At 35.6% G+C, this 24,594-nt stretch overlaps 1 protein-coding gene across 2 annotated transcripts in view; it reads right to left on the bottom strand.

The window, feature by feature from the left end:
- Positions 1–24,594, bottom strand: part of PTPRR (protein tyrosine phosphatase receptor type R) — a 109,091-nt gene that overhangs the window by 57,414 nt on the left and 27,083 nt on the right. Inside the window, exon 1 of one of the 2 annotated variants that reach the window (XM_039344481.1) lies at positions 4,181–4,326. The exons of the other annotated variant lie outside the window; for it this stretch is intronic. Within the exon in view, the coding sequence (XP_039200415.1) occupies positions 4,181–4,249 (69 nt within the window). The 5' untranslated portion in view covers positions 4,250–4,326. Of the gene's footprint in view, positions 1–4,180; positions 4,327–24,594 lie in introns of those variants that run through there. 2 annotated transcript variants of the gene reach the window in all.

The following is a 24,594-nucleotide window of genomic DNA, read 5'->3' as shown; positions in this document are numbered from 1 at the left end:
ATTCACCAGTTGGAAGGCTTGTTTAAGATAGAAATTGTGAAATCGTTTCTATTTCACTTTGTGAGATATATTACAGCCAGGTGAAAATTCTGGTTAGGTCAGCTACAAACACTTGAGCCATGTGATTTGACCAAGTTTTAACACCAAAGAATCCCTGCCTAATGAAGCTGATCTCACTGTTCATCTTGGACTGTGGTTAGGTGCCACAAGGGAATTTACATGATGAAAAACCTTCTGTGAATAGGATTCATTCCACAAGCTTTTAAGATCAATCTCTTTACATACCACTTATATCTTGGGCAATAATCTTCCATGGAACAATAGAAAGAGATTAATTGGTTAGAAATTCCTCAAACATTGCTGGCACCTTTAATTCAACAAAGGAAGCATTGTATCTTCTGAAGCCAGGCAACATTAATTAGTCATATTATGCCTTGTTGATCTGTACAGTTTATCATTTTTGGCACCTGCTCCTTGAGGCGAGTTCATGTTTGAATATACTGTACATGCTGGCAGCCGTGACTTAGTAACCCTAAAGGAGAAGAAGACTACCACTTCAGGGAACACAGTTTCCCAAAGCAATTTATTAATCTAGTTACTGCAACTGTTAGTGATAGTTTGCAGGTTTCAGGACTATAGATATGATGAATTATATTATTAGGTTATGTCTTAAAATTTGGCTAATTTATACATGTACAATAAAAATAAAAAGACTAACACCTAGTAATATTTAAACACCTAACAGATTCATTGGGGCAGAATAAACTCTTCATAAACAGGGAGAAAATACTTTTTAAACCATTAGTTGGAAAGCAGTGGTTGGTGTAACATGTGCATTTACATGTGCAATTCTCTGAGTTGATAATATATTTGAATATAACTTCAGCGTAAAAGGCTGAAGACTGCTTAAAAGTAAAATCTGAGAGATATTTGAAAGGGAGCTTACAACATTCAAATTTGATTTCTTCAGTTTAGCAAGCAAATATTGCAAATTTCTGTTCATGACCTATGGTAAGAAAGCTGCATCATGGAATTCAAATGGCAGCAACAAGAACTGGATGATTCTGTGGGGCTTTGGTGTCCTCAGGCTCTTGTGCTTTTCAAAGAATAATGAAAACAGTATAATGATTTCATGCTGCAAACTCTGATCCTTCTGGGCACACAAATTAAAAAGAGAAGAGATTTGCATTGTGACACCATGACACTGCTACTAGCAGCATTTATTTATTTGTTTATTTATTTATTAATTAAAATTTATAGACCGCCCCACTCCTGCAGGACTCCGGGCGGTTTACAATAAAAACACAACATAACTTAACAAACATTAACATTAATTTGACTCTTTTGTCCTCCCCATGAAGACTTCTGTTGTAAGTCATGAACTTATCTCTTACTAACAGCATACTATCTAATATAGACAAAAAAAATTATACTGACTATTAAAAATAAATCCTGAATCCTCTGGGAAAAGAATTTATTATCAGGCCAGCTCAAAGATTATTACACATAACAGGCTTTGACACTCTTTGGGTCAGATATGACGTGACCAAGAATGACGAGTGTTAGGGATAGGAGTAGGGTGTTAAGACCGTTGTCACAATGACTGCATACTGGCTTGAGATTTTCATAGAGATGTCCCTGCCAGCTCAGATCTCAGTAACGAACATATGAATGTTATTTGATATTTTTATTCCAATATACATTACTTACATTGCATTACATTTGCCTTTGAAATCTATTGACCTAGTTCGAAGAGAAATTTTTGGACCTGTTTGCAATTATTATGATTGTTATTGTTATTTAATCTTGCACACAGCATTCATTTGAGATCAACAATGAACTCGACTGTTTCTCTTAGATCCAGCCCATTCATTAAAAACAAATTTAAAAGCATCGATTCCCAAGAAAGATCTTCAGGAAACTTGAACAATTATCTAATTTATAGTTTCGTCCTTTCTATTCCTTGGATTCAGTTTTGATATGATATATATTATTTTACATAATGTAGATTTTTTATAGAATCCAGAATTCTACACAGTACCAGTTTAAAAACGTGTTCTAATTTTGGCCTGAAACTATATTTCAGTCTATAAATTTGTAAATTTGTAGACTTTATTTAGCCTCCAATATTTTCTTTATGTACTATGTTAATTTAAAATTGCCTGCAATTATGGAACAAAAACTGTTTTACCAAGAAAGCATTTTAATTTTAATTTTAAAACATTTTTAAGCCAACTATAAGATTTAATCATTTTATTTATCTACAAAACAATATAACTGTTCTTTCCAGGAATATCTTTTTTTTTTCTAGACAGGAAAAAGTTGTATGACATAAAAGGTAAAATATCACTGTGTCTAGGTATAGTTAGCATGCTGCCCTAAAGTTTTTCATTCCTATCATCTTTGGATTGCTCTTCTAGCAGTTTCTATTATATAGTTAAGTCCATAAATTTTTAAGTTAGTTGCCTCCTCATGTTGCAACTATTGTAGAAGCAGACGCTTCATTGTTTGCCTAGACTTTTATTGTAGACTTTCATAGCAGACTTTCATTGTTGTTTATATTTTAAAATTAGGATCTAATGCCAGAAGGTAGAATGACATAATTGGATAAGAAGTGCTGCTATTACAGCTTATACTATTATATTTAGTGTGTGTTGTGTTTTATATTATGTTGTGATGGCTGCTTAGTAGTAGGTTTTTAATAAGTTAGCTACAGTCTTGGAAAGGCTCGAATTATGTTTCATACTGCACATCTGAACTATGTTTCATGATTGCACATCTGGCAGATTCATAGATTATTATGCCTGAACTGAAAGTATAATGAAAATGATCATTCAGAAGTTTTTTGGGGTGGGGTAAGATCACTCAATAATTTGATGGGGGAAAAGAGCCTCCATAGTTTTTGGGTATAGTTCAGTTGTTCCAAAGAACAACAATAAGACCTCATATGTTATCCTTTCCATCCTTCCCATAAATATCAGAACTTCATTAGTTATATGAACCTATTCTTATATTTAATATTTTTTCTAAAGGAAGAAGAAGTGGAAGAAAAGAAACAAGTGCTCAGTTACACAGTTCCCTTTACTGGTAAGTCAACCTATTTTTGGCCCTTCATGACATTGGATGTCTTCTTTCCCTTTTGGCCTTTGTGGAAAGCAAGTTCTGTTAGATGTGAATAGGAATATTTTTTTCAGACTTTTTCCTAAAAAAAAAAAAAAAAGGAGTGTTGTAGGATTGATCTGTTTTCCAAGCATTGTATTAGGAATTAGAACTATTCCTTAAAAGTTTTATTTTTATCCTAGATGATTGGCCTAAAGTTACAGCAAACTGGGCTGTCCATCATCTTCAATGTAATAACTATACTACACTTATCTCCTATACTTATGAAGTATATATGTTTAGACATAACTTACAAATTGTGTACAAAATATTTTAGAAACAAATTGCATGCAAAATGCAATATTAAAGTGTGAGCAATCTAGTTTTTACAGCACGTTTTTCCCTATCTGAATGAAACTATAAATTCATATTTAGAATACTATACATATATTAAAATATTTGATTAGTATGAAAGAGAATACTTAAAAACTAAATGAAATCACTCTGGAATCCAAATATGGCTCAGGGGCTACCAATTTTCCACATTGGACATGATAGAATAAAAATGAAATGTTTACTTTTATGTTAAGTATTTAATGTTTCTCTCCTATCATGAAACTTATAGAAAGCACATCAAATAATTTGTATTAATTGGATGAAATAAAACCTAAAAATGCAACCCATATTAAACTGACAAATAAAACTGGGCATTTTAAAAATAATTGATATTGTCCATGGCTGTTAAAACAGTAGTAACTGCCATTGCATCAAACTTACCTAAAAGCTCTAATTCAAAATTGAAAAAAATTGAACTAAATTCACCTGGAAATACTGTGGAATATTAGACTGAGGTACTCAAAAGATGATATTTTCAAGACCAGGTAACCTCAGTTGAATAAAATCAAGAGAAATTGGGCAAAAACATATTTTATGACAGTACCTTTAATGACAATATTTGCCTTGAGGATATACTTTTAAATATAAAAGAAGTAAAATATTAAGTTTGTATGCATCAAAAATCCCAGCCATGCCTAATGGAGTTTTGTTCTGCTGTGTCGGAAAGAAAGGAAGAACACTATACCTTAGATAATATCCAGGATTTGCTAGTTTTCTCTGATATGGCTGATGCTCCCGGGTCTATGTATCTCATTGACTATCTCATTTTCTGAAGAGGGTGTGAGTCATTCTAATCATACACTGGTTTCTAAGCCAACAGAGAAAGAGAGAGCAATTCCCATTCAGTCCCTGTAAAGTCATTGCCTGCATAACTGGTCCCAGAACTACTGAGACTGGCTCCTTTGGGATACAGCTCAGGTGCCTGCTGCTCTTGCAGCTTAGGAGAACCAGAAAGTAAAAAACTGGAAAAAGACCTGTCAGTGGAAAAGGAAGGCTTGGAGAAGACAGTTCTTGACTGAATGACCATCCTTGAAGGTATCTGATATAAATGACCAGACCTATTATTAGATAAAATGTTGTGGCAGTCTAAGTAACAGGTGCTGGTGATCAGCAGTAAGATGGTGACATGAGCTTCACTTGTTTCACAGGCTGCCATGCCGTTTAATCCACTTATCCCATTAGTAGCATCATTCCATCATCCACTTAGCTCAGCTCATTGGTATGATACGGAAATGATGACATAGTAATACATTTGAAGCAAAATATTTTGATTTGATCTAATATGGATTCAAAATAGCTTAACAGAAACAATTTTCACACTAAATTTATGGCATAGGCCAAATCATTAATGCATTTACTGTCAAGCCCTCCCGGGCTCGACATACAAAAGGGGGGAAGGTGAAGGACAGCACGTTGGGGGAGGGGACGGCCAGTACCAGTTACATTCAATTGATCAAATTTTATCTATAGCCATAAAACATTTAACAACATAAAATAATAAAACTAGAATATTAAAAACATTTTTGTTCCATGATGAATTGTTTGATTGGAGACACATTTATATAGTTAGAATAAGTTTATTAAGGATCATTAAATCCAAATTTGATTAAATAATGGCACTAGCTACTGTAGGCACAAATAGCTGTCCCATTCAGTGAATGCTAAATTATGCCTATGGCTCTTAATTTGTTTAGGTAAAAATGTCCAATCATCTTAACTTTGGGCTAGGAAATATTACATTTTTAATTTTTAGCTTTAATCTACTCTTTTCTAATTATTTGTCTTCTATCCAGGCAGGTCCAATTTTATAAATACTTTTCTTCTCTTAAATAACTTTAAAGGAACTTCTGTTATTATGACTCATCAGCAAGAGATAACTTGTTAATTTTTTGTGTTCTGCATCTTTTGATGTTTGCAAATAATTTGTTGGTTTTGATAGAATCCATTCTATGTCTCATTTTGTTTCATTTCTTATGTTGCCTAAGGCCAGGATAAAATAAAATCAAATTCATATCCAAATAATGTAACTGTCTATTATTTTTCTCCATTTTTCCTAGCCATGAAGTATGTACTCTCCTTGACATGCTATTTCATCTTGATAGCTTCTCTTCTTATCTAGTTATCTAGTAAAAATCGAGCTGATCTTATCAAAAGTGCAAAGGGGAGCCTCAGAAAACTGGCATCTATTTCTTAAATCCTTAAACTCAATTTCCATATAAAGATTAGTTGTACTGCAAAGACACTGGGGTGGTTTGAAAGAAGAAAACATACTTCAGCTGCTTTAAGTTTTGTAAATACATATTGACTTTATTAGGTATAATGAGTTGTATGTTACCAATTGACATAAAGTAACTGATGAGTAGCTTAGAAGAAATAGCACAAAATCCATTTGACACACTAAATATGCTTGGCAAAGAAAACACAAGCAATTCATCAAAACTTGGCCTGCATTTTCCTTAAGCTCACATGTCCAATGGAAATCTGTGTTGTTTAAATTTAAATTAAGTTCAATAAAGAAATTATGCATGGAATTTCAGTTTTGTTGGTGATTACTACTGACATGGACTGTACTTACCACATTAATGCATAGAATCTATGCAATATATCCTGATAAATAAAACAGCAAAGGGATAGAAAAACTGCTAGAAGGATAAGAATCCCCATAATGAATGTAACATTTAAATTAGATTTAATTTACATGGAAAGAGATATCCAACAGTCACACATTAGAGCTGCTGCATCATGTTACTGCCCTCCCTGTTGGATATTAGCATAGATAGCTCTTGGGCATCTTGTTGGATCTTGTAAGCATGGGATTCTTTCCAGCAATCATGAGAAACAAACTCAGTTCACATATGCATAATTATCAATAACTACAACTGTAATTGCTATCTTACATGAGTGGATGCAGACATGGTGTATCAAATATTTGGCTGACACAAAGTATACATGTCCCACAATAACACATCAAAGAGGACATTTATTAGTAGAAGCACAGCACATGATTATCTCCAGCATTAGAAACTTGACTCATGTAGGCATCAGGGGATTTGTTACAATCTAAGGAGAGGCCTGAATTCCCATACAAATTTAAACAATAGTCTAAATAAATTTAATATTTTTGCAGAAATATTTCTGAGATTGTGCCATTCTTTTAAGATATCAAGTAGATCACTGGGAAGGGAATGGCTAAAGTGCACATTTGGGAGTAAAGAGAAAAATATACATAATCCCAATCAAAAGCTTTGATAACCATGAACTAAATTGAAGCACTTCACAGCTGCACCTATTTTTTTTTCTAGCAGGACTTATTTTTTTTCCTGACAGCCAGTGTCCTACTGATATCTTCTCATCATATCATTCATTATTTGTCTCTACTGCTATCCTCTGTGTAACTACAGATTAATCTTCACCCCCTCACCATCTGTCATCATCCGTCTGCTTAAAGCTCTGAAACTTAAGAAAATAAAAACTGTCCACTGATGGGGAATATGCATAAAAGCTACTGGGAGAGGAATATTGGCAGTTTAAGCAATCAGCATTGACTCTGACATTATTGGGATTAGTTTATGCTCCATTTTAAATTATGGATTCACAAATGTCATGTCACAGAGTTTCCTGTAACTAAGTATGATTTCAGCTACAGCAGAATTTTCAATAAATGTATTGATAGCCTAGTCAAACAGAAGAATTGAGTAAAGGTCAGGTGATAGAATGTCATTGCTTTTGAGGTCTCATCATTGTATTTGGATCCTCTTAGGTGCTCTGCTTGGCCTCGTTGAACCCTGCCTAAGTGGAATCATTTTCACTACTCAAACCCAGCAACCCATTGTTTTGCCTTCTTAATTTATGCTCCCATCCTTTTCTGGCTCCCATATGTTTCTAAGTCCATTGGGCTTCTTCTCACTGCTGTTCAGATCTTTTTATTGTTACTGAATGAGGCTGAGTGGCTCAATGGCTTAAAGACACTGGAAAAGGTCTGCACTCTGACAGTTCGAGTCCTAGCACCATGTAATGGAGAGAACTCTGTCACTTGTCTCAGCTTCTTCCAACCTAGCAGTTTGAAAGCATGTTACACGCAAGTAGATAAATAGGTACCACTTTGGTGGGAAAAACAATAACGATAATGCCAGAGCTGCCTGAATGGGACACGAGGCAACATTGATGAAGGGAAAAGCCCTAGATGACAGTGCCGAATGCTGTTAACCATTCTGAGTGTGGAGCTAGTTCGCTCCCTGTGGTGTACTATGGATAGCCCATTAGCATGAACCAAATGGACTAGCAGTCTTAGGCAGCCAAACAACTACCCTGTACTAACACTGTAGTCTCCTGGCTAATGTACTATCACCATAAATAAACAAATAAATCTTGTTGCTGGCTGTTTCTTATTCTCCTTGGCATGGGATTCTTTTCTGTTATAGATTTATTTTAAGCAGCTATTTTTTTATTTATTCTAAGAACAATGCATCTAGGAATTTCAAGAGAAAGGCTGAGTACTTACATTATATAGCTGTTAAAATGTTCCTGCTGCTTTAACCATATTGCTCATTTAGTCATGAATAACTTTGTCAGACAAAATATTTATCATACCTTATAAGTTCCGAAATATTTTTCTAAGGAAAAGGTGATGATATCACCAAGCAGAATGGAAGAGAGATAGGAGTATACACTTGCTCTTTCCCATTGTACATCTTTCATTATATCCCATTCTTAGAAAAAACGCATGTAAGGTAGACCCATAAAGGCTGCATAGTTGGAGAAAGTGAATATAGAGAGAGATTTTCCTCCCACTGTAGAACCAAAAGTTATCCAATCAAGTTGTCTGTCCCAAAGGTGCTTTTTTAAGCTTTCAAAATCAAGCTGGCTATTGGAATGTTGGCAGAACAGATGAATGGAAGAACTTCTCAGAGCATATAATTATACTATAAAGTTTGCTATCATAAATTATGCTGATATCCTCAAATTGAATGGCTGTGAATGGGATATAAACAAATTCATGTACAGCAGACATGTCAAACACAAAGCCCGGGGGGCCGGATGCGGCCTGCAAAGTGGCCTCATGTGGCCCATGAAGCCACCCTGGAAACAGTGAAGGAATGGCCCCCACTGCCTTGGCCTTGGCCCAGACTGGCCAGGAGCAAATGTACAATTTTGTTGTGGCCATCTAGGCTGAAACGTATTCAGTCTTAGCTCCACAAGGCGATCTGGAAACAATGAGGAATCAGCCCCGCATGCTGGGGAGGTGTCACCCTTTGTGAGGAATGAAGAAATGCACCATCACCTGGAAGTGGCCAGCAAATGGCCCTCGCCTACTTCACATATCCGGCTTGATAGGCTCTGGGGGAGGGGTTTCAGCAGGCAGTGGGGCGCTCTCCTCACAGCACTGAGAGGCTGAGCCAGGTGGTGCAAATCCAAAAAGAAATGCAAGGCCGCCCAGGTCCCAGGCTGCCCGAATCTGATGAGAAATGCAATGCTGCCTAGCCCCCAGCCTGCCCAGTTTCAGCAGGCAGCAAGGTGCAAAGCTGGCAAGCTTCGCACTCCCTGGCTCAACCTCTTGGCACTGTGAGGAGAGCGCCCCACTGCCTGCTGAAACCAGGCAGGCTGGGGGCTGGGTGGCATCATGCTTATTTTTGGATTTGTGCCACCCAGTTCAGCCTCTTGGTGCTGTGAGGAAAGCACCCTGCTGCCTACAAAACCAGGAAGGCTGGGGGCTGGGCGGCATTGCGCAGGTAATGTTGACTCTCATGCTGCTCATGGCATCCCCTCCCCAGAGCCCACCAAGCCAGATATGTGAAGTAGGTGAGGGCCATGTGCTGGCCACTTCCAGGCGATGGTGCATTTCTTCATTCCTCATGAAGGGTGACACCTCCCCAGCTGCATTTCTTGCCTGTTTTCCTCCCTCCCTCATCTCAAATATTTTCCCACCACTCTGTACTTAGGAAGGAAGGGAAGAAGGAAAGAAGGAGAGGGAGGGTCTGAGGGAAGTCCTGCCCTGCTGCCCTTTCACCATCCCCTTGCCCCCTCCTCCTGGCCTATCCTGGGGGTCTCCCATCCTATTACTAAGGAAGCTTTGGATACAAAGCCAGGTCTCCTCCCATGGAGAGGGAATGGGCCTCCCTCTGACTTTGCCCTCGTACCCATCATGAGCAACCTGGCTAAGGAGAGCAAGCACAGCAGCAGCAGCAGCCTTGAGGAGGATGTAAGTGCAGCTGGGCTCCCCCTTGGGGAAATGGAGTTGGGCTTGGTGCCATGCGTGCTTGAGGGCCAGGCTGGGCATTTGACCTCTGCTGTCCAGAGCTCCCGGCAGCCCGCACCACCATCAAGCCACCCCACTGCATGGCCTGAGAGGAACAGTGAGGCTCCTCCAGTGGACCATGGCACTTGCCCTGGTCTCACCCCCTTCTGCCAGAGACCCTCAGATCTGTCCCACTCCTGCCCAGGCCCCAACAGGCACCATTGACACGAATGATGTAGAGCTGGCCACCCCACTCTATCCATTCCCACCCAGTAGGCCATATCCATCCTGGCCACACACCCCCGCCCCCCCCCCGAGGGCAACCACAATGCTGATGCGGCCCTCAATGAAATTGAGTTTGATACCCCTGATGTACAGTAAAGCTGTCAAACATTACTGGCTATTGACAACAAAACTGGTAACTATTGATAGTGATGGTTATTTATGGTTTTAATTGGCTACTGATATTGATGTTGAGATGCTGAGAGACATGAGCAGGAAAATGATGCTCCATTTATATCCAGTCACTCTGGGCACAGAATAGCTATATAAGTCTATATCAGTCAACAAAAATGTATACATAAGAAAAAAGTTATAATATACTAACAATGATGGGAACACTAAACTCAGTCACAGAAGCAACAATGAGAAGTGATCCACAAGTGTCTATTATTTTATGAACATATCTCTGTGATAAGTGTTTTGCTAAGGCCTGTTTCTTGTACCTCTTTATCAGAAGCAGGCTACTTAACAATAATAATTCCACAATAATTTATCACATTATTTAATAGATCTAACACACATGTTTTGAAACTCTTGTTGGTTGAAAAAAAATGCATGCTGTATGAATGATACATTAAAACCACTGATGAAAGAAAAACAGAAAATTTCACTATGTTTTCAATTTACTGGGATTTATAAATAAAAACAGCATATTGACTGACTATACAATGTCAAATTTTGTTCTGAGAATTTTATATTTCTGATACCTGGAGTATTTTTGTTTGCTCATCTGCTAATGCCCCAGGCACATTCAGGATCATACTGTACTGATAGCAAACTCAGTTCCTTCAAGATGTGCTTGCATCAGCACTCTGGTGAAAATGCAGTGGTGCTTTTCATCTCGCTAATAGAAGTTTTTCATGTTTTCCAAGCATGCAGATTATCCTATCAATTTCGTAGCTTTACAGACAGGTGAGATGAAATACTGGAACTCTCTGTTGTCCTTTTTTCTTCTGTCATGTCATGGCCCCATCAGAGCCCAGTTCGGAGGAGGAGGAGTTGAAACCAGGACTGTCTGACAGGGATGGCACACCTCCCTTGGCTGTCCCAGGCCCCTCAGGCATCGGGGGAGGTGATATGGGAATGACATTTGGGAAAGTTGTGGCTATTTCTGCACTCCGTGCAGTCAGCCGCAGTCATACAATCATTTCCAGTGCTCCCTGATAACTTCCCAGAAGGAATGGGCTCATTCCCTGCCTCCCAAGGAAACTCAATGGAGAAGCTGGCAAAAAATCAGAAGTCACTTCTGCTCTCACTGCTTTTTTGGCTATCTATAAACTTCTTGTAACAAAGTTTGAAATTGCACAGTCTGTGTGTTGTTTTGTGGGCATTCTGTTTCTCTGTTAAATCAAGGAAACATGAATGGCCCAATGAGACATGGGTTGTCTAGTTCTTTATTAAAGTACTTCAAAGAAATCTATCCATTTGTTGTACTGTGCTACAGCCTTGGGGCATGGAATTTAAATGCTGTTTGGCTGTTTTCCACTCTCTATTGATTGACTTTTGGAATAAATTCTAAATACATTTTTCAGGTCTATATATACCTTAGCAGTTTATATTTAAGTAAATAGCAATAGCAATATTACCTGGACTTATAAACCATCCCATAGTGCTTTTCAGCATTCTCTGGGCAGTTTATAATGTCAGCATATTACTCTCAACAATCTGGGTCCTCATTTTACCAATTCTGAAAGAATGGAAAGCTGAGTCAACCTTGAGCCCTCTTAGGATCGAACTCCAGGCTATGGACAGAGTTTGCCTGCAGTACTGAATTATAACTACTATGCCATCAGGGCTCTTCAGAGATACATAAATACAGAATAGCCTTTTGAAAGTCAGATTAAAGGTGTTGCCACCAAATATGCTATAAGGTAAATTTTTCAAAAATGTTGTCCCTGTAATGTTATTGACCTTGAAACTGAATAATATTTTTGGCATTCTGACTTTTACAAGAGTTTTCAACAGGATATTATCTGGCCTAAACTATTATATCTATGCCAAACTTTTAGATGATATCTGTATTTTTTATTTCAGTCTTTTGGCCATAAATAAAAGGTATTATTGTTATCATTAATATTAATATATACAATAATAGTTTCTACAATTTTCCGAGTTTGCTATATAGTTTTACAATCTAAAAAGGTTTAAAATTGTGCCCATTAAGGAAAAGTTTCTTAGGCACTAGAGAAAGTAAAACAAAAGCAGCACAATTATACTATAATTGTTAAATTATTTGCAAAAAGCACACCCGTTAAGAAGGCGGCTTCTAAAATTTTGTGAAAAATGTTTTAAGAACGCATTCAAATGTTAATTTAAAAAAAATGAAAACTGAAGCAAATTTGAAACAAAAGGAATTTAGGAAAACTAGTAATACATTGACCGATTCATCCATGATACTATTGCAAGGAAAGTAATTGAGAAGATTGTAGTGAATCAGCTTCATTTAGTAATTTCAGAAATTAGGAAAAGTCGTAGGCTGAGTCCCTTCATGGGTCACTGCCTTATCATGACAAAGGGGCTTGTGCAGCTCAATGAAGTTATGAGCTCTGCCATGCTGTCTGATGAGGCCTTACAAATAACTATAGAAAGAAGGAAAGTGAAGAGCAAAGGAGAAAAGGAAAGATACCCAACAGGTTTCCAGAGAATAGTAAGTAGACATAAGACCACCTTCTTAAATGAACAATTCAAATAAATAGAGGGTATGTAGATCAAGAAGCAACAGTTAGAACTCGACATGGAACAACTGATTGCTTCAAAATAAGAAAAGGAGTATGACAAGGCTGCATATTGTTACCCTGCTTATTTAACCTATTTGCAGAGTATATCATGCCAGGCTAGATGAATCACAAGCCAGAATTAAGAACTCTTGATGTGGGTGAAAGAGGAGAGTGCAAAAGTTGACTTGAAACTTAACATTAAAAAAAAACTAAGATCATGGCATCTAGTCCAATCCCTTTGAGGCAAACAGAGAGGGAAGAAATGGCAGCAGTGACACATTTTCATGGGTTCCAAGATCACTACAGACGGTGACTGCAGTCATGAAATTAAAAGATGCTTGCTTCTTGGGAGGAAAGCTATGGCAAATATAGAGAGTATATTAAAAAGCAGTGATATCACCTTGCTGACAGAGGTCCTTATAGTCAAAACTATGGTTTATGGTAGTAATATATGACTGTTAGACCATAAGGAAGGCTGAGTGCTGAAGAATTGATGCTTTTGAATTGTGGTGTTGAAGAAGACTCTTGAAAGTCCCTTGGACTGCAAGGAGATCAAATCAATCAATCCTAAAGGAAATCAACTCTGACTGTTCTTTGAAAGGACAGATAATGAAACTCAAACTCAAATATTTTGGCCACTTAATGAGAAGAGATGACTTACTGGGAAAGATTGAAGGCAAAAGGAGAAGGGAACAGACGAGGGTGAGATGGTTAGATAGTGTCATCAATACAGTGAACATGAATTTGAGAAAACTCTGGAAGATAGTGGAGGACTGTGGGGGCCTGGTATGTTATGATCTATAGGGCCACAAAGAGTTGGACATGACTTAGCAACTGAACAAAAACATAGGTTGAGAATACACCAATGATTATGATGAAGTATTTAGAATGATAACCTCCATACAATATGAGAATTATTAAAACCTTTCTTGGTCCATAACAATCATGCATGTTTTCATTCAGAAATAAGTTCAATTTCGACATTATTTATTTTAAAATATATTTTTTAAAATTTTTATTGGAAGATGTCTGGAAAATATCATTTTCCTCATAGATAGCAAAGGAAGGAAAGGAAGGAGGAAGGAAGGAAGGAAAGGAGGGAAGAAGCATAACTAAAATGTACTTTACAAATATAGTAGTTGTATTAGCAATTCAAACTAACAACTCCTAGAATATAGTTTTTTTTTAAAAAAACAATGGTAATTTTTTTTTGCTTAGGATGCTGCATACATCTTTAGTTTTTGGTTTGTATTGTAACAAGAAAACAGATTTAAGGATCTTGAAATTTAAGAATTCAAAGCACTAGTTTTCTGCTGTCCTATATTATATATACATACAATTATATTGAATTGGACACAAAACGTATTCATAATTAGTACTGATGTTCTGAAATTAATTGTACTTAAATTAGTCTGGATTAATTTTATATTACATGAGTATAACAAACCTGATTTGTCCCACAACTTTTTATAATGCGCTCTCTCTCTCTCTCTCTCTCTCTCTCTCTCTCTGTGTGTGTGTGTGTGTGTGTGAAAGAAACAAAGCAGTTTTGCACAGATAAATAACTTTAAATGTTTTTATTTGGCACTGCATTCATCCTATTTCCATTTTAACACCCTTCTGATAATTTGCTATTTTACCTGTTTGCAAATTTTTGCCATGCATTGGAGAACTTCTGTAATTTAACAGCAGTGTACAACCCACCTCAGTTTAAAATTACTTGATTATTGAAATAAAAACATAAATAAATCAAGGAACTGGTTACAAGGGAAATAAAATAAACCTAGGAATAAAATTGGACAACTCTTAATTCCAAAGGAATTCTAATTATATCCTATGGTCTCCATTTATATGAGTTCCTTTTGATTAGGTCAGGAATAGAAAAGATAGTTCTGAACTTTTCATAATCTCCTTATTTCAAAAGGATGGTTTTATCTTTTTAAAAATCTATTCTTATCACTACTGTCAGAGATAGTTAGAAGTCTACAAACACAGATGCTGCTCTAATCAAAATGAGATCTAAATTGGGCCTGCAATGCCCAGATACTTCAGGTTACTTGTGGATTAGCCTGCATGTATGTCTGTATCCACTGGGATATGTTGTGTTTTCCATGTTGTCTCCAATCTATAGCAAAGAGGAGGAAGGGATATACCCTGCTCTAGGCAAATGGAAGTTGAATGGTATTTCATTTATTCCCATCCTAAATACACAATGGAATGATCAGTATTATTTTAGATCTGCTTCTCTGTAATAACCAGTGTGCACCAGTCTTTTGTATGTCTTCTGCTCACAGCCTTTTAAACAATCCTGTCTTTATTTGCGACAGGAGGACAATAACATTCAGGGAAAATTAGCTTTTAAGACCTTATAGGTAAGGAAATCAAACAGAATTTAAATGCACTGTGACAGTTCAGTTTCTGTGAGTCATGTCGACACTAAAGAGTTCCAGGTTTACTGATTAGTTTTGCAAAGGGCAAAGCATATTGCTGTGCATAGAAAAACATCTTTGAAACAGAGTGAAGGCATTGATGAAGTAAATGAATCCCTCCTATAACTGGGTTTAAAGAAAATTGGCAAAGAGACTATTCTCCATCAGCAAGGAACACCATGCTTATACTCAAATAAAGCAGCATCTAAATTCATGGAATATAAGACACACCCAAAAAAGCTTTTTATCTGCATTATGCCATACAGCAGGGGTGTCAAACTGCCGGCCCATGGGCCGGTTGCATCATGCAGAGGCCACGCCCACCCTAGCTCTGGCAACACAAAAAAAAGTTGCGATACATTGCAACATGCCACGTGACGCGGCGAGTTTGACACCCATGCCATACAGTCATATGAACACTGTGGCAACATTAACACAATTCCATGTCCAGTAGCACCATTCAGAGAAAAAAATTACCACCGTTTTTCACTGCTTTCCAAATTTCACTCAAATATGAAGATAATGTAATTTATCATAGCTATAATGTGGTATTCATACCCTAACCCTTAATGAGTCCAAGATGGCCAAAGTTATGTGGGTGTATGAATGTCCTTTGCTTCAACGAACCACAGCTTCTCCAGCTCACTGTAGTCTCCCTATTTCACATGCTTCCTTTAAATATTTCCATATATTTTCAGAATCGAAAGAATTGAAATCAGTGATAGAAAGATGTGTAATGAAACAATAATAGAATAGTAACAACACTTCAAAGTATCTCCAATCATAACGTAAGCTTAAATATACAATAAAGATAAATTTGGAAGACATTCTCAAGCACCTTGAATGTGGAAAAACTGAAAGCTTTTTCCAAGGAAAGCAAACTTGGGAAATTGCAATGAAGTTTTTTTTCCTCCTCCAGCATTAGTTTTCAACATGTTTTGCATGGCTTTAAAGGCAAAAGATACATCTGAGTGTACATGGGTATTCCCAGCATACTTGACTGTAATTCCTTAATGTAGCTGCATCTTTCCTCATGTTGCAATGCCTGTTCACTGCAGCTGGAAAAATCCTAGGAAAAAATAATCTTTTGTCTTAAAAACTTACAAACAAGCCAATTGCCTCAGTTTTCACAATGGTGAATTTATTTATTTATTTATGAGACTTATATACCGCTTTAAGTGCAAGCACTCTCTAAGCGGTGTACATCAGTAAGCAATGTATATATATATATTTACATTGCCCCCAACAATCTGGGTCCTCATTTTACCTACCCCGGAAGGATGGAAGGCTGAGTCAACCTTGAGCCGGTGAGATTTGAACCGCTGACCTGCTGAACACAGTCAGCTAAAGTGGCCTGCAGTACTGCATTCTAACTGCTGTGCCACCTCGGCTCTCTATCTCTATATCTCTATCTAATATAAAGATATATTAGGGTTCTATTTAGTAGTTAGAATATACCATCTTTCTCTCTTCTCTTTATTTTTGAACAATTATGCAACAACACGCTCTGCCTATCTGTATAATTGAGTCTCCTGATTTTCTAACCTGTCAGTTATTTAAAGACATCTTGCCCAACCTGTTACCTTCCAGTCATTTTAGACCATACTTCCCAGTTTTACCAGACAGCATAGCATTACCTTTGGATATTCTGTTCAGGATTTTGGGAACTGCAACCCAATTTCAGGAAAGGAGCTTTTGCCCACCTAACTAAATTGTATTCTATTGCCATCTGTTGGAGAAGAGGACACCAGATGAATCTGCATATTTATTTCAAAGCCTGGAAAAGTCCCAAGTTCCTTGACTACTTCAAATTTTGAACACTCTTATTCTGTTGAAAACATATGTTTTTATAGCAATAGATAAAACAAAAAAAATACTGTAATATGATTTTTTGTAGTTTAAAATAAACATCAATTTTTATTTTTTTTTAAAAAAGTAATTGGAAATATTGAATGTATTCATTTGGTAATGTACAGCTGTGTAATTATCCTCCTAAACTACCCATTTTTGTGACCAAACTGACTAAATATTGTAAAATGGAATGATTGGCAATTAGAATATGAAATACAGCTTGAATGAAAGGGTATTTTCTGAGCTAATACTGTATAATAACTGAATTTAGCATTTCACCATCTAAAGAGAAGAGAAGGCATTTTTTTTGCATATTGAATCATAAAATTATATTATCAAATGAGGGAAAGATGCAGTTTGGAGGTGAAAAACTTGAGGATCTACAGAACTAATGTGTAGGATCTCTCATTATTCATTATGACTATGATTTTATAGTTCAGCAAAATCTGGAGGTTGGAAGTCCACTTGCTCCTCACCTTTATTAGAGTCTGTGGAAGGTCCCTCTATCATCTCACAGAATGACTGGGCTTAAATACAACAGCATTCTGCAGTTTCTAGTTAAATACATGGACATTTAACTAGAACATTTAAGATAGTTTTTATATCAGAAAATATTGAAAGTATCCCAAGCCAATTTCATATTATTCACCATTCTCTATATATTTTGTTTAAACCAGGGTGGGGAATCTATACCATTGTCTTCTGATACTGTGGCATAAAGGGGGCACCATGTCCCAACTGTAAACTGCATTTATTATAGTTTTAAAAAGTAAGAGATAAAAGAACCTTTTGGATATAAGAAAGGACCTGTCCCCTCATTATCTTATGCTTTAAAATGTTTTCCCTAATTTCATATTACAATGTTGTAATCAATAATATAATGATGTATGATTCATTTCAGAATTACATGTAGAATACGATGGACTATTTTCTGATGATATTCTATTTTACGAAGCTCATAATCCTCAGTGATCCAGATACAGAAAGGGATAAGGAAAACAAATTCAATGTGACGCTTTTTGTTCCTAATGCCAACTTTAATAAAGAAATGGCATTATAACTGATCTAGTTATAGAGGAGCCTGATCCTGAATTTTCAGTTATTTTTATTGCTATCTATTTTTTTCTTTGCCTATTTACACCTATTTTATGGATAACAAATACACCAATTGTGATTATTTCTTATTGTTAAGAGTTTTATAATGAGTGCAGTTTTACAGTGTATAGTTTTATGGTATTAAATGACACTTTAAAGTTACTTTAATTAAATGAAACTGGTATTATGTTCATAGACAGCCTGTAAGTGCTATGTATTGTTTAAAATAGAAAAGTAGGATATACATTGTTTATCAAATAATGACACTACAGAACCCATTTTAGTATTGTTGCTGTCAAGATCATGTCATATATTGATGATCAAACAATATGCTCTTCCATGATGTTACTATTCTAATGTTCGATATGATGTATTTAATGGGAATGGTGGTATAATAAAGCAAACAGTCATTTTCCTTGGGAGTCTCCATTAATCAAAGTCTAGCTTTTAAATGCTTCAAACTCATTATCAGAGAGAATAGTATGGGTAAGACTGAGGATGTATACAATTGGCCGAAAAACTGGAGAATATTCCTATATGTAATATGAAGTAAATAGTCCTGAATTTAAAGAATGTGAGCCAAATAACAACTCCTGCGATTATTACTCCTGAGAAGTTGGTACCTTTTGTTCACATAATGAAGTACAAAATGTGTTGTGGGAGACTACCAAAAAGAGGATAGATGTTCATCCAGTAGGTCCGTGAACTGGATTAACTTTCTTCATGCAACATGAGGTGGATCTAAGGAAAAACCTCAGGTCATCTGCTGCATTTTTTCTGTGTGGAGCTTTCCATGGTGCTGAATCTACTTGCCAGTCATTCTCCTCTTTCCAAGGATCTTTGGATAATGTTTTGTAATTCCACTCACTATATTGGGAACTGACTCTTATTTAATGATCTATATACTTTACAAGAAATTAAGCCTTTGCAAGAAATTAAGTCATTTTGACAGATACAATAAAGAATCAGGGACATCAATGTAAGATTTATAGAAATTGTCTTTTAGCAGGAGTTTCGGCTGTCTGTCACTTTGCATTATGCTATTCATTCATTTGTTAATAATTTATTTAAATCAGTTCTTTGAAGTGATATCATTTTAGATTCTAGAAAAGTCTAAATGGGTAGTTCTGGTTTTTTGTAAAAAACATGCACCACATCAATTACACCTAGGATTCATTGCTCTGTTCATTAACAAACAAGCAGATATTGCCTCTAGCTGTCTCACTGTGATTTTCTTTATTACAATTAAGTGAGGTAAGAAATAATTCAAGAAGTAAGAATCGGCTAAATGAACACATATTTTACCAGCTCCCTTTATTATATAAAAGCAATATCCCAGTAATTGGAAAAGAAATGACATTTCATGGTGGCATAAGATTACAAAGGAACACAAGTGATAGAGACTTTATTTTTTATTCTGATAGACACCAGTCATTTTCAAGGATTGATTTTTTTTTGATTACTAGTGACTTCCTCCCTAGAGGGAGGAAGGTGAAAATTTTTCCCAGAACATTGTCAAATCATAGTCCTGTGTGGATGGAGTTATATTTGGAAGATGGGAATAGAAGATCCTGGAGACTGAATGAGAACTTATTTAATCGGGAGGAGTTTGTACAAAAGTGTAAAGAACATTTAAAGGACTTTTTTACTATAAATATGAATAAGGAAACATCGATGTCTATGGTGTGGGACGCTAGTAAAGCATATATGAGGGGAATTCTGATTCAATTGAATAAAGTTTTTAGGGAAAAAGGGTTACAAAGATGTAGAGAAATAGAAGAAGAGATCAAATCAAAAGAACAAGAGTTGGTTCTTAACCCTACTGATAATAATTTAAAGGTATCCATAAAGATGCTTAAGGAACAATTTAACATGTTGATGGCAGATCAGGTGGCTACCAATCTGTCGTATATGAGACATAATACTTTTTGCAATGCGAATAAGCCTGGGAGGTGGTTGGCTTATCAGTTACGAAAGAAACAGAAAGCTAGAATCATAGAGAAAGTAAAATATAAAGGTATTGAAGTGAAAAAGAAACTACTTTGATGTTGAATTTATTAACTGCAGCAAGGTTACTAGTAGGTTTATATTGGAAGAAAGATTCCTTGCCTACTTTAGAAGAATGGATATTTAAAGTATCTAGTTTTGCAGAAATGGCAAAAATTTCTGCTTATTTAAAGGATCATACACAAGAAAGATATATTACTGTATGGGGAAGGTGGATAGATTATATTCAGAAAAAGTATGGAATTAAAAAGTTTCATTTATTTTATGAATGAATATTAAATATTATAGAGAATTGTTTTATAGGTTATGGAGTTAAAGGTTAATTATGATATTTTTTTTCTTCCTTTTTTTTCTTTTTTCTTTTTTTCTTTTTTCTTAATTATTATAAAAAATTTTTTTATTAACCCTGTATTCTGCTCTGGGAAGTGAAGGGAGGGGGGTTGGGGGTGGGAGGGAGGGTAAGGGTTTGTTTTTTTTTACTTTAAAATTTTATTGTATTTTTATAAATGATTGTATGTTTTAAAAAATAAAAATTTACAATGAAAAAATAAAGATTACAAATTAATGGTATTTATTTATTTATTTATTTATGAGACTTATATACTACTTTAAGTGCAAGCACTCTCTAAGTGGTGTACACCAGTAAGCAATGTATATATATATATTTACATTGCCCCCAACAATCTGGGTCCTCATTTTACCTACCCCAGAAGGATGGAAGGCTGAGTCAACCTTGAGCCAGTGAGATTTGAACCGCTGACCTGCTGAACACAGTCAGCTAAAGTGGCCTGCAGTACTGCACTCTAACTGCTGCGCCACCTCGGCTCAGCAGTTATATTTGTGAAATAATTATATGAATGCCATTATTAGCATTCCATTGTTGGATTTTTGGGTGCAGTTGGATTTATTGCTGGAGAGAAGGTATGGGAAACAAGAAATCTCCTATAATATGATTTGGCTTTGATAAGGCACGTGCATATGAATCTGCTACAAATATCCTCAATTGAAATGAATAAATCAGACCAGACCCCAAACCTTGAAATGAACATCCCTGATTCTGAATGGAAGAAATCATGCCCATTATCAAAGGCAAGCTCTGAGCCCTAAACGTTTATAGCAAATAATCCCACAGTGGTCCTCAGAGTTCATACTTCCATAACAAGTACAGCAGCACTGATTTTGTCATGATTTCAGAAAAACACATATAAATCTACATATTTAAATTTTTAGCAGTGAACCATACAAAATTTAAAAGTGTCAATCTATTATTTATTTCATAAAGCATACTATCTTTTCTAGACAGACCCTGTAGGTAACCTCTGCAATGGTCACTGAACAGAAAATTAAACAGTCAACTTCTTAATCAGAATAAAAGAACAAATAATGAAAAAGGGAAAGCTAGCATATATGAAAGAAAGCATATAGATTATCTAAAAAACAGTAAAATGCCTTGAAGTCTGCCATCTTTTCAAAAGAATTCTTGAGTAGTAGAAGAGACTCTTTTACTCAATTTCTTTTTCTTTATTTTTCTATGTATGCTCATATCTATTTTTCACCATTTGAATAGCTCTATGTTGTGGGTAAAAATGGGGTGCATGTAATTTGATATTTATCCTTGAAAATGCCTTGGATTCTCAGTTCTTCCACACATGTGTATTGAAAGCATGATCAAAAGCTAATGTCCTTAGGAGCCTTTTTAGTTATTCCCATTAATGTGGTACATCTAAGAAAAAAGGCACAATTGTTTAAATTGTGAAAAAGAGTTATGAAAAGAGAAGCAAAAATGTCATAGAAATAGCAGTTTGTGCATCTGCAGGGAGAAATATCAGCAGATATTACAAAAAATGCCATGATATTTCATATCAAATGGGCACTGATTTAGTCTCAGGAAAATGATGAAGCTTCTTGCTTAAAATAATGGATGATTTGGTGACTCACATATAAGTTATATGATCCAGAAATGTGTTCAGTTATGGCAATCAAATTACATGGGCAAACCTGAAAAAAGAACTTGTGAATTAATTCCTAAATTTCTCCGTTTCTGAATATACAGAAGCCAAATAGTATAATTTTTAAATATTAAAACACTTTAGTCATTATTTATCATCTTAATATGTTGGAATCATTGAAATTGTCCAGCAACAGAGATACTTATGAGGAACAGAGATTTCTTAATTTCATTAAGACACAAAAGCGTTCTGAATTATCCTAAAAGCACCTAAGACTATATATTGTTTTTCTTTATATTTTTACAAATTAACCTTATAGTATTTTTAAAATAATAAATACTATAATACTATAAGAAATTCTGAATATGGAACAGACCATTTTTTGTGTCAGAACCCATTCCTATTTCATTTCAATCTATCCCCTCTGACTTAAAAACAAATCTCACCTTTTCCTGGGTTCTGCCATACTCCCAAGGGGGAGGGGGGATGTGCCTAAAGGGTTATTGCTTTTGCTTCGTTTATTGCCTCTATGTCCGCTTGCCCGCTAAAATGTAACAAATTGCTTCCTGCCCTATGTCTTTCTCTGAACTTTATCTTCCTAAACTGTCAGTTAGAACAAGTGAGGAAATAAGGAATGTAACCCAGTGCCTGGTTTATTTCTATGCTCTCAGAGGAAGGTGTGAAGAAGCCGCTGACCATCGCTACGTGAACTGGACACAGGCCGATGTTATTTCCCCTTTTCCCACGATGGACTTAACACCTGCGGATTGGCTGTCCCATATCAGACGGGCAGACTACGGGGTATGGTCTAAGTTGGGGATACCTTAATCTATCACTCTGTGCAGGAAATCTCAGATCCTGTCTATTATGCCTGCTATTAACTACTCTTAATAAAAGTTCCCATTGGAAGAAATCATCTCCAAGAGTTCTGCTTTCTTAAGATGTGAGGTTGAAGTGGGTCCTTACATTTTGGTAGTGTCTGGAATGGATCTTGAAAATAAATGGAACAAAACATGGAACAAAATGAAATAAGTGAAACAATGACATTGAAAGTTGGACTGCAAAGGAGAAGTGGGTCCTTACATTTTGGTAGTGTCTGGAATGGATCTTGAAAATAAATGGAACAAAACATGGAACAAAATGAAATAAGTGAAACAATGACATTGAAAGTTGGACTGCAAAAGAGAAAGTATGAGTATAAAAACATTAGAAAAAAGAGTCTTCCAACAGAAAGGAAAGGGAACATAAAGAAAGAGAATGTGGAAGCTGAGAGGAATAGAAGGAAAATAATATATTATGAAATGCCATATAGAATCTGTGGAATTATGCTAATACAAGATGTGAAAAAAGGATGCTTGCTAGAATGGTGAAGTGAAAAAGGCTGTGGATGAAATTTGCTTTATGTGAATATGAAGAATGTAACAATGCCATTATTGTTCCCCTATTTATTCTCATAGCAACTTGTCAGAAAAGCTAGTAAGTGAATGCAAAAACTAATGGATATTCATTTAAATGCTATGTTGTTGACATTGAACCTAAATAATCTGCAATAATAATTTGCAATGTTAGATAATATGATGAAAAGTATGCATCAAAAATTAATATATTAAAACCCAAGTCAATTTTGTTTGATAAGAAAATGAAGTAAATGTCTACACATTTACTCAAACAGCAAATAATCAGAGCAAGAAGATGAATTTGTATACCTAGTAGAATGTTTATTAAAATGGGGGGGGGGAATTCACATATTTAAGAATGCTGACTGGTATATTTTTAGATATACGTGGCTTAAGCATAAGCCTACTCATATATACGCAAAGAAATTCTTAAAAAAGAAGTTTAAACTCTACAAATACTGATAGGTAGTTTGTATGTGATCCATTTCAAGGAATAAATACCATTGATAGAAGCTAAAATGGACTTAATTCTTGCTTTTTATTTATTTACTACTTATTCATTTTCTGTGGTTGCATAAAATTATAACAAGAGGGGATAGTGTGATCAGAATGTATATAGTACATATGCTTAGGTTTAGTCATTTCTGAAAACACTGAGTCATACAGGAAATTAGAAAAAAGCACATTGTGTTTTATGTTAAAATTAATGTAATATCTAAAAATCACAATATAAACATTAATATAATATTATGTGTAATTTCAATATTATCAAATTATGCTTCAAGAATTTGAAATTGCATTATTGGTTGCTATTTAGTAGGAAAATAAACAAATGAGCCATACTAGATAAAAGTGTTATTGAATTAGAAACCTTTCAAGGGTCCATAAAAATCTTCGGAAGAGGATCTGTCTCTAAACAAACCCCTCAGGCTAAATCCTGAGACTGTTCATTTGCAGAAAACCTTTATTGCTAGAGTCACAAATCAATTTCATTTTCTTAAGTACACCCACTGACCTCTCAGCCTTTGAAAGTGTAGTGCATAGAAGATCTGCCTTCTGTAAGCTTTATTTTGAAAACCAAAAATTTCACTCTTAATCACAGCAATTGCCCTCCATCTCCACTTCTCCTGTTAAAAA

Source organism: Crotalus tigris, unplaced genomic scaffold (assembly GCF_016545835.1).
Source record: "Crotalus tigris isolate CLP2741 ecotype Arizona unplaced genomic scaffold, ASM1654583v1 scf7180000017916.3911339, whole genome shotgun sequence".
Classification (NCBI taxonomy): Eukaryota; Metazoa; Chordata; class Lepidosauria; order Squamata; family Viperidae; genus Crotalus; species Crotalus tigris.
The sequence above is the reverse complement of the archived record's forward strand: the minus strand, read 5'-3'. Positions and strand labels throughout refer to the sequence as shown.